At 44.5% G+C, this 13,835-nt stretch overlaps 1 protein-coding gene across 1 annotated transcript in view; it reads left to right on the forward strand.

Moving 5' to 3' along the window:
• The window catches only part of MACF1 (microtubule actin crosslinking factor 1), a 103,642-nt gene that overhangs the window by 7,410 nt on the left and 82,397 nt on the right, over positions 1-13,835 (forward strand). The window contains exons 2-5 of the mRNA XM_053454613.1: positions 10,250-10,311; positions 10,806-10,895; positions 11,655-11,732; positions 11,834-11,926. Of these exons, the coding sequence (XP_053310588.1) occupies positions 10,250-10,311; positions 10,806-10,895; positions 11,655-11,732; positions 11,834-11,926 (323 nt within the window). The remainder of the gene's footprint in view (positions 1-10,249; positions 10,312-10,805; positions 10,896-11,654; positions 11,733-11,833; positions 11,927-13,835) is intronic.

Below are 13,835 nucleotides of genomic sequence, written 5' to 3' on the forward strand. Positions count from 1 at the left end.
CTCTCAATCTCCCCTCTCCCTCCCTACCCCCCTTCTCACAATCTCCCCTCTCCCTCCCTACCCCCCTTCTCACAATCTCCCCTCTTCCTCCCTACCCCTCCTTCTCACAATCTCCCCTCTTCCTCCCTACCCCCTTCTCACAATTTCCCCTCTCCCTCCCTACCCTTCTCACGATCTACCCTCTCCCTCCCTACCCCCCTTCTAACGATCTACCCTCTCCCTCCCTACCCCCCTTCTCACGATCTACCCTCTCCCTCCCTCCCTACCCCCCCTTCTCACGATCTACCCACTCCCTCCCTACTCCCCTTTGTAGGTCACTTACCGTCAACTCCTGTGTTGGGAGCGTGAGGCGTTTGTCTCGGGTGCCGGCGCTTCACTGCTGAGTGCCGTCATATGCCAGCGCTCAGCGTGAAGCGCCGGCACCCGAGACAAACACCTCACACTTCCAACACTGCACTCTGGGCAGCGCAGAGGCAGGCGGCGGCGGCAGCGGTGAGCAGAGGAGTCCTGGATTTCTGTCAGTCAGGGGGGCCCAAGAGGTGCCGAGCGGTCGTTTTCAGCAACCGCTCGGCACCCCTTGGGCCCCACTGACTGGCAGAACTCCAGGGCCCGGTCGCAGTCGCGACCCCGGTAGTTCCGCCACTGCCTACAAATTTCTTCATTAGATGCCCTTGTGGCTGTGCGTGCCGGCGCAGGGAGAAGGAAAGCCCAAATCTAGCGACGTCCGAGATCGCAAGATTTGGGCTTTCCTTCTCCCTGCGCCGGCACACACAGCCACAAGGGCATCTGATGAAGAAATTGTGTAGGGGAGGGCAGGGGCGTACCTAGAGTATTTGGCACCCGGGGCGGATCCTGTATGTGGCACCCCCCCCACACACACACTTCAAAACTACCTGGCCGAAACTGAATATGACCCCCCCACACACACCATAAAAAAAATCTAACACTTATTTAAAGTAAGTAACACACCAAAATAGGACAAAACAATTAAATAACAATATATATATATATATATATATATATATAATTGTTAACAGCAATCACATTCCTATCATGCCCAGGCATACCCAGATTCCAGGAGGCACTCGCAGACTTGGCATGATAGGAGTATGATTGGCCTATCTACCCCTTCTCGCTCCCTTCTGCCCTATCTACCCCTTCTCGCTCCCTTCTGCCCTATCTACCCCTCCTAACTATCTACCCTCTCCCTCTTTGAAGTTCACTTACCTTTCAGGAGTCCTGCGGTGGGGGTGCAAGGCCTCTGTCTCCCAGCTCTGCCACTGTATGGAACAGTATAGAGTGATGGGAGTTATGATGTACTTTAGAGCATAATTATATAATGAAAAATACATTGGAAATGGTACAGCATAACACCCATCACTCTCACACACTTACCAATCCACACACACCAATCCACACACACATACCAATCCACACACACACCAATCCACACATACACCAATCCACACACATACCAATCCACACACACATACCAATCCACACACACATACCAATCCACACACACATACCAATCCACACATATACTAATCCACACACATGCCAATCCACACATATACCAATCCACACACATACACCAATCCACACATATACTAATCCACACACATATACTAATCCACACACATATACTAATCCACACACATATACTAATCCACACACATATACTAATCCACACACATACACCAATCCACACACATACACCAATCCACTCTCACTGTATGCTTTCTTACCTTTCCTCTTTTCTCGTTACAGCTCCTTTTCCTGCTCTTCGCTCCTCTTCTTCTTCCGTTCTTCTGTCTTCTTCTGATGGCACGGGGGTCAGAGGGCACGGACAGCGGTGGGCGCGGCTTCAGTGTTGTGCGCCGGGATCTAACAACAAACCCCGGCGCACAACAGCTGTTGCCGCGCGGATCGCAAGGGAGCGGTATCGGAGGTCTTTAACAGACCTCCGGCTCCCTTGAGTGATTTTAAGCCGGGTTCAAGGGAGATCCTTGAACCGGCTTAAAATCACTCAAGGGAGCCGGTGGTCTGTTAAAGACCTCCGATACCGCTCCCTTGCGAGCCTGCTCCTCCAGCGGCGGACATTACTGTCCGTCTCTGGAGGGGTGCCGGCAAGTTGCCACCCCTCTGATGAGCGGCACCCGGTGCGGACCGCCCCCCGCTCGGTACGCTACTGAGGGGTGTGTGCCGGCGCAGGGAGAAGGAAAGCCCAAATCTCGCGCTTTCCTTCTCCCTGCGCCGGCTGATGACGCCAAGTCCCGTGGCTCACTTGGGGGCCGTATCAGTCCGGAACGCGGGCCGCAATTGGCCCGCGGGCCGGACTTTGGACATGCCTGACCTAAAGTATCTGTTTGTCAGTCTGTCAATTCTTGTCTTGTCTTCCCCTTGAATATATGTATTGTATTAAGCGCTGCGTAATTTGTCGGCGCTATATAAGTAAAAGATTAGAATAATAACTAACCTGACACAGTGTTTGACAAATGCTGCAGACAGTATTGTTGACGTTCATAGACTGTCCGGCGTAATCTTGAGTTCATGGATATTTTAGATGGTAAACCCAATAATACTTTTCTAGATATACTATTTAGGATAAACATATGGTATCTAACAGTAACATCTCTAGTAAAATCCCTGACACTTAAAACCGCTTTCTTATCGACACTATTTTCCAAGCTTAGAGAGCCTGGATGACCTCACATTACAAGGCTTTCAAGGATCACAGCCGAAAGCGAAACGAATGCATTTTAGTGTCGCTTTCGGGTTCATGGTGCCAGCATGTATATAATTGAGTGTTCTTATTTCTTATGAATCTTATTTCTGTCTAACTTTTTTAAATGGGAATTGGGACAGTTTAAAGAGTAATAGACTGTTCCTTTAAATAATGGAATTCGGCAGAGGAAGTGAAAGCATAGACTCCACGCAGGACGGGGAATGATTCATATAGAAGTATTAATAAAAAGTATACATTGCTACTTGGGGGTTGGGAGGTATGGCTAATGCCCGGTTGTTCCTGTTACTGAATTGGAATTAATTGCTGGAACTGAGGCCTGTGTAGGCCAACTGATATCTTGCATGTTTGAGAACACAAGAATAAGTTGAGGTTTTGTGGAGTACTGTTTCTAATGAAGGGGTTAATCATGGAGTTGCTGTTTTTGTTTTTTTTTATATGTGGCTAAAGTTCTCGGCTGTTTAATCCACACAGCAGGCCTGCATTTATGTGGGACACAGAGAACCTGACTTTGGCACCTAGTAATTGCTTTTAGTGTTTGGTAGGATGGCTAAGCCTGCTGGGAGTTGTAGCCCAGCAACCACATGACACTTGCTCTTGGCCAACACTGTGGCATCCTACTGTGCCCCAATTGGGAATGCGGCAGTCTCCAGCATAGGGATTACTATGCCAGGTTCTTTTTAACTGTTGCAGGGGTTGACAAATTTGGAGCCAACCATAAAAATCAGGAGTCAGCTTTTTGTTTCTTCTCCAATCATGTTTTAAAATTTTCATACATTATCCAACCTGGTACCCGGGGTTTGTCGAGCCTTGCCATACACTAACGTACATTTACACACTAACAGACAGTAACAGACACACACTAACATCTTATGCTACACCGAATGATGGCAGCCCTGCAAAAGCCTTGATGCCAGGAGGCGGTTTGTAGTCGCCCAGTGAAACTGTGTAAATAAAAACAGTCTTCTCAATCATTAATAGGTGTCAAAGTAACAACCAAATATTAGTAAAGACCTTCCATTGAGCACATCTCTAACCGCTCCCACTAAAAATAAGTATCTTTGGCTGTTGGAAATGCTTTGACAAGGAATAGATACAAAGAAACCAGTATAAGAAACAAAGTAATTCACTAGCCGTAATGATTTAGGATCCATGACACTAAGATGTTACCCCTTCTTAACATGTTGCACTGGCAGAGCTGTATAAACAAATGAGATGAAGGGGTTTTAACTCTGTATTCGTCTAAACTTTTTGTGTCGGATGGCTACTAACTTTCATTTAATTAAGACATTTTACAATTAATGCATGATTTGAGAACTCATTTTAAATGTAGACCTTTTTCTGAGATTTTTATTTTTTTAAAAAAAACCTAATGGTTTTATGTGTTTTGTTTGGTTATTTTTTTAAACTTTGTTTCTAAGGGTTAGCGTGTGTGTGTGTTGGTTGTTCAAGTCCTACTCAGCCATACCCACTTATAAGCTAGCAGCTAGAGACGCTTGATTTTATATTCTGTGGTTGATCAATGGATTTCATGGATAAAACCATTATTGAATTTGTTGGCAGGATTAGTTCTGACGATTACATATTCTTACTTGCCATTGATAATTTTGGTTAATTATATTCTGGCAAACAAACAAAGTTATATCAATAAAGGGCTGAATATGAGACTTCACTGTAGAGAGGAAACAATGGCTGATGACTTTTATTTGGCAGTGAGACTGTGGTACCACAGTGTGAATATGAGACTTTGCTGTAATCCAACTGTCTGATGGCCATGTTAATGTCTTACTCCATCCTGAGTCTGCCAGCTGTCTGGGAGCAGGTGAGGAAATCCAATCCTATAGCCCCCTCCCAGCCCCATCATAGCATATGCAGCCCCTTAATGTGCACAGTCTTCTTCCAACCTCAAACTCCTAACACAGGGGAATGCTCACAATACTGCGCCATCGGAAAGATAGGATGCTGATGCGCGGAGGTGCATGCTTTTAGTTTCCCCCCAGCTGACCGGGATACAGCATCCTAGTTTCTCTAGTATAGATGTTTGCTTTGTGTCATTTCAAGTAGGCAGCGATGTTTATGATCCGTTTGTTCAGAGGACACTGATACTACGGCTGGAGGGTTTGACTGGCTGGGTTAGTATAAAGTTCAGCACGTAAGAGTGAAGTGACTTCCTTGTGTATATCATGAGCAGACAAAACCTGTCAATTTGAATTATAGGTGTCACATTTTGGTGTAAATCAATTCTTGATAGCTTTATATATCCAGGTGCCTTGCACAGTTTCTGTGTGTAAAAAGGACCGGTATTTATACAGCAGTGGGGGAGGAAGGGCTGCTGGCTACCGGGATCATTCACCTCTAGGTTACAGAGGTACAAGCAACTCACTAGGTGACCACTAATACTTCACTGCATAAAATGACAATGACTGTTCCCAACTACAAGAAGTTCCTGCAAGATTTAAATAATCTCCGAGGTATGTGTGTTCTTCACTTTGCCTGTTCTTGTTATATTGTAAATGCATTACTGTTGTACTTGTTGGACAAATCCTTTAATTCTTAGAGGGTGTACTAACACTACTGGCTACGCTTTTTGCGATGTTTTGGTCACTTGTGTGCCTGCAAGGGTATCTCCTTGATTTCAAGTGCATCTTGCTATTTTTGTAATAATACGTGCTATGTGTAGTTCTACTTGATGCCGTTTACAGCATATACTAACATGATTACATTGCACTCTGTGATGCAGCTGGTTCTGTGTCCCAATCTCCAAAAGGCTTCAAATATAGCATCATGGGTAGATGAGTACACGCATGAAACGTAGAAATTAATTCAGAAGTTATTGTTTGACTTTTTGTGAGAGCTATTTCATACATATGTTCCTTACAAGCACAGGACAATAACTAAAGAATATACAAGTATGGTGGGAGTTCCTTTTAAAGCTTAAGTTGACATTATAAGTGAACAAGTAAAACCTGTAAGTTCTTATTTCTATAAATTCAAATTCCTATTGTGTGGCACTAACCTATCATCATCATCAGACAGTTGAGTTTGCTTTATAGGACTAGTACTTGTCTTATATTGTAGGCCACTGTTGTATATGTTTTTAGGACCTGTGTGTGCATTGGTGCAGTGTATGGCTTGGTATATGTCACCAGTAATTCTGTACCCCCCTCCTCCTTCTGCTTATCCTTTTACGTATATGCAATGTTCAGTATACCTATGCCTTTTCCATTACTCCCTCCCCCCCATATCACACACATTCTAATATCTGTGTTGCTTCCTGCTTTTCCTCCCAAGTTCTCCTCTACAGTGTTCCTGTCTCCTTTGCTTCCCCTGCTCTCTTTTGTGCGATAGGCCTCTCTGCTGTCTCTCGTCACGTGCTGTGGCAGGCAGTGCAGAGCAAGGTGTCCCTGCATGATAAGCGGGGAGCTCCTCTCGCCATGCTTCAGATAGAAACATTATAGCTAGTGTTTCAGAATTGTCATTGCCCTTGTATATAAGAAAACATTGTTTGCGCTGTTGCCAAAGAGAAGTGTTGTTATTAAAATAACGAAATCTGCGTGCCATAGTGCAAACTTCAAACAGGTCCCAGTATACTCCATAATGAAGTTTTCTGCTAACGTTCTTATGCTCCAGTCTGACTTTACCCGTTTCACTTGTTTTTCCTTGTCATTATCCCTCAGTAACCCTCTAAGCTCATATACTTGTTGCTTTCCTTGCTTGGGTCACCTTGTGCACATGACCTTCTATTTGATGTTTATATATTGTTTGCTGACCTGGCATTCATAGAGTATACCCCCACGGTTAGCCTGTGGTGGGGGAGGGTACATCTTTCCCCTCAGTGACCTCCCAGACTCGCTCTGTTAGACCTAAGAAAGCCTTTCATTAGTGCTGGCCGCTTTTCTTGCTGTCGCCAGCAGAGAGTGCTGCAACACACCTGTTACCAGACTATCATTGTCTATGCTTTATGACTGTATTTTATCAGCTTTGAAGGTGGAAACCCCTTAGTTCTCTTGTTAATTCTCATAAGTGTTGGTAAAGATACTGGTGATAAAGGATTCTACAGCATTCAAATCCCAAAATGCAAAGTATTGGCGCTGACAACTCTGCACTTTGCCACACAGCAGCTTTCTAAATATTTGCCATTGTTTTTTCTTTTGTATATGTTAATGTAGGACAGGGCTCGACAAACCCTAGGTTGCCATGGAAGAGGGGGCTGCAAGGCCCCCATTGAGGTCACATAAAGTGCATTAATTTACCCCAAGGTAGAAGAAAGGCAGCAACATGGCAGGTCTCTGCAAGGCAAGAGAGGGGCGAGTATAAGAAACAAAGTATGTGTGTGTGGGTGTCAGACTTAGTGTGTATGTGTGTAAGTGTATAGTGCCAGAGTTGGTGTATTTACTGTATTGTAGTGCCAGATTCAGTGTGTGTGTGCATGCTTGCGTGCGTTCATGCGTGCACAGGCATACCCCACGTGCACTGTACAGATGTACTGCCCTGCAATCGTCGGGTCATAGTAGAGTAGAGGTTGTAGCCATATTGGTGTCAATATAAAAAAACAGATGGAATAAGTATCTTGTGATAATACCTTTTTTATTGGACTAACAGAATTTTGGAATGACAAGCTTTCGGGAGCTCTTCTCCCTTTTTCAAGTCTAAAACATCCATTCTTTATTAAATGGATTATCATTGATATATTTGCCAAATACTTAATGCATTGTTCAATACTTTATTACATATATTTTGTGAGATATCTTTATCTGTAGGATAGTACATTTTTATAAGTTATCTATGTGTACTGAGGACAACATATGATGATGGATTAGCACATTAGGACAGGGGTAATATTAATAAAACCTTAAATAGATGGGGAAAAAAAAAACATGATTGGGGGAAAATGGCTCCTACGTTTTTTGGCTGCCTCTTGGAACCAAGCTAAATTTGTCGACCCCTGCTTTTAAAGCCTTCGAGTTTTGTATGTTCTCTGCAACAAGGACTTTGTTTGAGGCAGATGGTCCTTTTTCTAAGCTATGGGACAGGCACCGATATATCCTCATTCTACATAATACCTCTGAGCTGTAACCAGAACGTAAAGTATGATATGAACCATGGACGCCAGAGAGTGATTTCTAGTTGCCATGGCGATCAGGGTTTATTGAGCTCTGGATTAAAGTCTCTTGGGCAATGGTAGACCTCTGAAGGGCCAGCATGGGTTGGCAGAGCCTCTCACTGAGCCCCATGGCAGCCTAGCATAACCATCATTGTATACGACCATCTGATGCCGTTCGCTTGGATGCCTCTTCACCAGCTGGGCACCCGCGTTCCCACTCCCATCACACATCCTCTACCCTGCCTCCGCACTCAACAACAATACCATTTATTGTTAATGGGTGAGCTTTTTGTATAATGCATATATGTTATAGACGCCCTCCTTCTGTCTCCTCTGTGTAGTTACACTGCTGCATCTATAATATGCATGCTGGGGATGGCCTGCAAATCCTGTGGGCAGGATGGAAGTAGTTACTAGCGTGAATGTTTATGTACAGTGCAGCCCAGGCATATCTAAGGCCTCTTTTTTAACATTAACGCTGTAAGAAATTGGTTGTGTGGATGGTTCAGTTTGAGGCGTTTGGAAACCCCAGGCCTAAGTAGTCCTACAGAAATCACACAACAGGAGGAGGTGCACGCTTGCTGGAGAAACAGTCTGAGTATTTAGTGGTAGCAACTGCTAGACTAGCACCTCTCAGCCGTTGTTTCCCCTTTAGTACACAAAAAGCAATAAACGCAGTTCAATAGTTCCAAAATTGCCCCCCCCCAACTAATTCTATGTGAGCTACCAAGTGTCATTTTATACCAGAACTTGTAGGGTGTGTGAGTGATTGTATGTTATGCCTGTGCAAATCATGGAGCGTAAAGCACACATTACAGAGTTTTTTTTTCTGTTTTTTTTTAAATACTTTGGTTGTTTGCAGCCACTAATATACGTTAAGCTTGTGACATAGTATGTGGTCAGATGCCCTGCCTGGACGTTTGGGTTTCTCACAGCTATGACGTGAGCCCATACTTACAAGGATGGAGGTTTACAAGTATCATTTATACTGCATGCTGTGAACAGTGACTACATTGTTCCTCTTCTGTCTCACTTAGTAGTGCTGCTTGTTTAGCAGGATCTAGGTGTCCATGAAAATTGGGGGTAGTTACATAAAAGGCAGAAATTGGGCCATTGCCAGATGTTTGGGCTTAAATGGTGCTCACCGCACACAGGGCCTTCAGCTTGGGTTGCTGTGACTTGGGTTGCCCTGGTAGCACTTGAGTGTTTAATGGGAAAGTGTCACTGTCTGATGTCAGAGGGACCTGGGTTTTGTACCTTGCTATCAGCTCAGTGTGCTGACAGATGGATATGTGGCTTTTGTAATGCTGGAATTTCAGCATGTGACAAACTGGACAGTGGATTGCAGGTTGCAGTCTCCCTCCCCCTCATTTCTGTATGGAGAAGTGTCAGCGCTCGTTCTTGTCTCTCTACTTTACTCGAAGCAAAGTCTGAGCTGGGAGAACTAAGGTGGAGGTGAGGGGAGGGGAGAGCGAAGTGGGCTTTCTTGGTATGTCCCAGTTAGTGAGGGGCGGGTCCATACCTGAAGATGATGTGGAGTTTAGATGGCCTCAGGCTGCTACAGCTTCCTGACTCGCAACCAACAGTTCTCCAAGAGGGAGCACCCTTCATCTGGCTGGGTACGGCTTCCTTGCACCCTAATAAGAAGCCCCACGTGCGCGCTCTCCCGTGAGCTATTTGCAGGATGTGGGAGGAGCCCGTGAGAAATGACTTGCTGTCACCAGATCCTGTCATGACCGGTACCCTGACACGGAGCCAGGTGCAGGGACTTTCTACTATGCGACAAATGGTGGACCAGCTTGCACCCCGTACCCACCTGGTGTGTCTGATGTGCTGCATGGGTCAGTAAGTTCCCATGAAGGGTAGAGATGTAAGATGGCTGTCTGGTAGAAGTGCTGTTGTGGTTTCAAAAGTTCTCACTCTGTTACTTCCCCCACCGAAGTCTGATCTTAGTATATTTAGCAATAATCCGTTTGCTGAGCTAACATCCGCAGGATGAAGTTGTGTATGCGTGTTCTATGTTGCAGGTAGAAGTTTTCTAATGTAATGTGTGCAGTCAGTCCTTTAATGTGCATCTAGTGTTCTGGTGCTGGACTAAAAAGCATTTTGTGTGATACAGCTGCCCCTCAATCAGAAAGTATGTCTAGTTTTCCTATCTTCCTTCTAAAATCAATCTGTATTTCTGGATTATGCAGGCTGTCTGTTAATCCTGGCAGACACTGGGTTGCACTGGGAATTTTGTTGGATTATGGTAATCTCTTTTCTGACGGACAGGAGACTCTTTTATCTAGGGTGAGAGGTCAATTGCTCCCACCTTAGAAATAAAAGCCATTTTTTCCCTTTTGTTCTCCAAGTATATAATCATGCCTCAATCTTCCTGCTATCCCCATTCTTTGCAGATGAAAGAGATAGAGTCCAGAAGAAAACGTTTACCAAGTGGGTCAACAAACACCTTATCAAGGTACCTTCACCTTTCCTAGAATTTGCTCATTTGAGCAGGGTCCTCTATACTTTTTTTTTTTTTTTTTTTTTAATAAATCAACTTAAGTTTTGAGTTTCTTGTTACTTCCCGTTTACCCGTTGTACAGTGCTGCAGTACGTGATGGGGCCATATAAGACAACAAATAAAATGGTTTATCAGAAATCATATTGCATCACATTTATTACAGCAGATTCTGTAGCGCTGGGAGGAATTGAAAATGAACAATAAAATTGACTATATACAATTTGTCAAGATTAGCGCACGTTGGGACATAATGATATATCACTTTATCATGTATGCGTTTCTTAGCCCCACGTACATGTATCTTTTGTTTTTTGCTCTTGCTTATTTTCTCTAGCATGTTCTACTACACTTTCAGTCCTCCTTAATAAATCGTTTCATCAATCTCATACAATCATTTGGTATTCTCCTGTTAAACCCCCACCCATGTCTCCATATTGTTACTTGAACAGGTTCGCAAGCACATCAATGATCTTTATGAAGATCTCAGGGATGGACATAATCTCATCTCCTTGTTGGAGGTTCTGTCCGGGGTCAGGCTGGTAAGTAACTCTTCCTTGCTGCCCTTACATGCACGGTTAATAGACCATTCCCATATCCCTCACAGTGTCATTGCCATATCCATCAGAACAAGGACCCAGAGGCTCCACGGAGCCAGCGACTCAACCGGGTGCCATCCCGCCGCCTTCTGATGTGGGAGGAATCACAGGACAACCCTGACGATGCTGTATGTCACCAAAGCTGTCACTCTGTCAGATAACCTATTCAGGCCCCAAAAAATGAGTTTTTAGGGGTGTTGCAGTGGGTTATCTGACAGCCTGCACATTGGGGAAGGAGAGTGATGTGTGCTGTTTAATGTTCAGCATGAGGGGACCACACTAACCATGTTTATAAACTCACGTGTGTGCCAGATGACACTCTGCATGTGTTGAAATGTAGTGACTTGGTGCTGTATATCTGCAAAAGGAGACACTGGGTGTGGAGTGTCTTTTAACACACAAAGTTTTTTTACAGCACTACACCCTTCCAATAACCCCCAAATATTCAAATATTCTCACTTGTTTCCACTCTTTGGAACCCACCAACATGTCTTCTCATGCACATTCCTCGTCTCTGTTGTTCTCCCTCTTTTTCTGCCTTTCCCCCCACTCTGTGTTCCTTCCGTTAAACGTTGTTACCTTTAACTTCCTGGCCATCTCGCTCACCGCTTTTGTACTATATCCCTCATTTTTTCTTGTCATGTTTCTGGCTACTTTTGATCCTGTACATGTCATTATCTCAGTTGCCTTTTTGCTTTTCAGCCCAGAGAAAAGGGTAGGATGCGTTTTCATCGTCTGCAAAATGTACAGATAGCGCTGGATTTTCTCAAGCAGCGTCAGGTAATGGACCTCGTCTACTGGGTCCTTAGTATAAACAGCAATGTGACGTTGCCTGCAAAAGGCCAGCATTACCATAATGAACCTGATATTTGTTGATTTAGGTAAAACTGGTAAACATCAGGAATGATGACATCACAGATGGAAACCCAAAACTGACCCTGGGACTGATATGGACCATAATCCTTCACTTCCAGGTATGAAAATGGCATATGAATTTAATAAACTGTACTGTAAATTATGGTTAGGGTTAATTTAGCTGACTCAAGGAGTTTGGAGGAAAGGCGAGTGATTAAATGATGACGTATAATAAAATATGAATTTTACTAAATGTTTCATCATCTGACACTAAGCTTTTGCACTGTTTTTTAGCTGGGAGACTATACCATATATTCACAACCTAATGCTAATTTTTACCTGGCATCAAGCAGCTGATGCTATTGCAATCCAGCCCTGGGTACCATACACTTACTATGTCATCTCCCCAAGTGGCTGGGTCGAGGATTGAACCCAGCTGTGATCGGTCTAGTCTGCTAGACAGTGTGATTGATATTTAGTGACTGTGTGTGTGTGTATAAATGTGTGTTTGTATATACACACACATATACACACACACTGGTAATGGTGCATGACATATAACAATTTGAAACCAAAAGGCGAGGTACCTGCTCTAATGAGCTTACAATCTAGAAGGATGCGAGGATATATCCAAGTTCTTTTGATTTTCCCATGTATGTTTCCCATGAAATTGTTAACATTACATTTTGTTGACTCTTTCTGTGTTTTCCCCATTTTCCCTGGCTTCGGCAAGGAAACTGATATAGAGTAGACTCCTGGCAGAGGTTTATGCCCAAACCTTATGTAATATGTGTCTAAAAAATATAAAAATATCTGCTCAGTTGTATTTTTCGTAACAGAACAGAAGGTAGCTGTTGTTCATTGTATTCTTCTATTCTGCTGCTTTTTACATTTGATGTACAAATAGCATTCAGTAACGCTTTGCAATGTAACATTTCTTGTTAAAGCTCTGCACTGCTCCCCCCATAGAGGCTAAATTTGCCTGCTCACTCCGTTTTACTCTACGTTCCTTTTCCTTCCACTAACCTCGTCCTTATTCCCCCACCCCGTCTATTCCTAAGACTCCCTCCTCATGCTGGGTGGGATTTATCTACCTCACGAATACATCGGAGCTGCATCCAATCAGCTCCAGGCTTGGTGTAAGGTGGCTGTGATCTGTGCACTGCAGAGAGATGCAGGGAGATGTCTGAGTCTGTAAGATGTCTGTCTGAGGCAAGCGACGAACCCTTGGATGAAAGGGGGATGTGTGGCCCTCCCTCTCTGTGGACATGTCTGTGCTGAAAGCAGAGACTGATGCTGTGAGGGGTGGATTCTGTTCTGTGCTGGATGCCTGGGTCAAATGTAGCACATCACGGCTCTAAAGACATGGGGAATACTGTCAGTTGTGTTAAAATGCCAAAGGAGCCCAAAAAGGAGCTGCATCCTGGGAAGAAAAAAAGACGTTTTTGGAAGAAAAAAAAGGTGCACAGTAGAGAGCAGCAGGTCCAGGGGGCTTCACAGAAGGAAAAGAGGGTGGAGGTAGATAATAATAATATGGAAGGTAAATGTATGTCTGCTGAAGATCTTGTGAGCTCCAGTAGCCATCCCGAGGAAGATGGCCAAGTGATTCAGGTTAGAGAAACATTGCACGGAGAGGTGCAGAGAGCTTATCTGCTGAACCCAACACTTATCCCAGGATCTCCACTAACTGGAACCACAGTCATAGCCCGCATAGTAGAAAACCCAGCAGACAGCCAGCAAAGGTCAGTCAGTGCCGTGGTAGAATTCGGCTGTGCGGGCAAAAGCAGAGCAATATTGTTACCTGTAAGGGGTGAGGAACAGCAGAAAGCTATGGTCACGGAAATCTGCCCCAGCACAGTCACCAGCTCTGGACTTTGCTCATCTTTCATGTTACCGGTGGAAATGGCAGAAGACACCGCAGCAAAAGGGAGTGTAGCTCCCACACAGCCATGGGGGCCTGATCATTCTTCCTCAGGATACTGCATTGCTAACTCTTCACAGCCAGCGCAGGTGGGACCTGGTCCTGAC

The sequence above is a fragment of the Spea bombifrons genome, chromosome 2 (assembly GCF_027358695.1).
Source record: "Spea bombifrons isolate aSpeBom1 chromosome 2, aSpeBom1.2.pri, whole genome shotgun sequence".
Lineage (NCBI taxonomy): Eukaryota > Metazoa > Chordata > Amphibia > Anura > Pelobatidae > Spea > Spea bombifrons.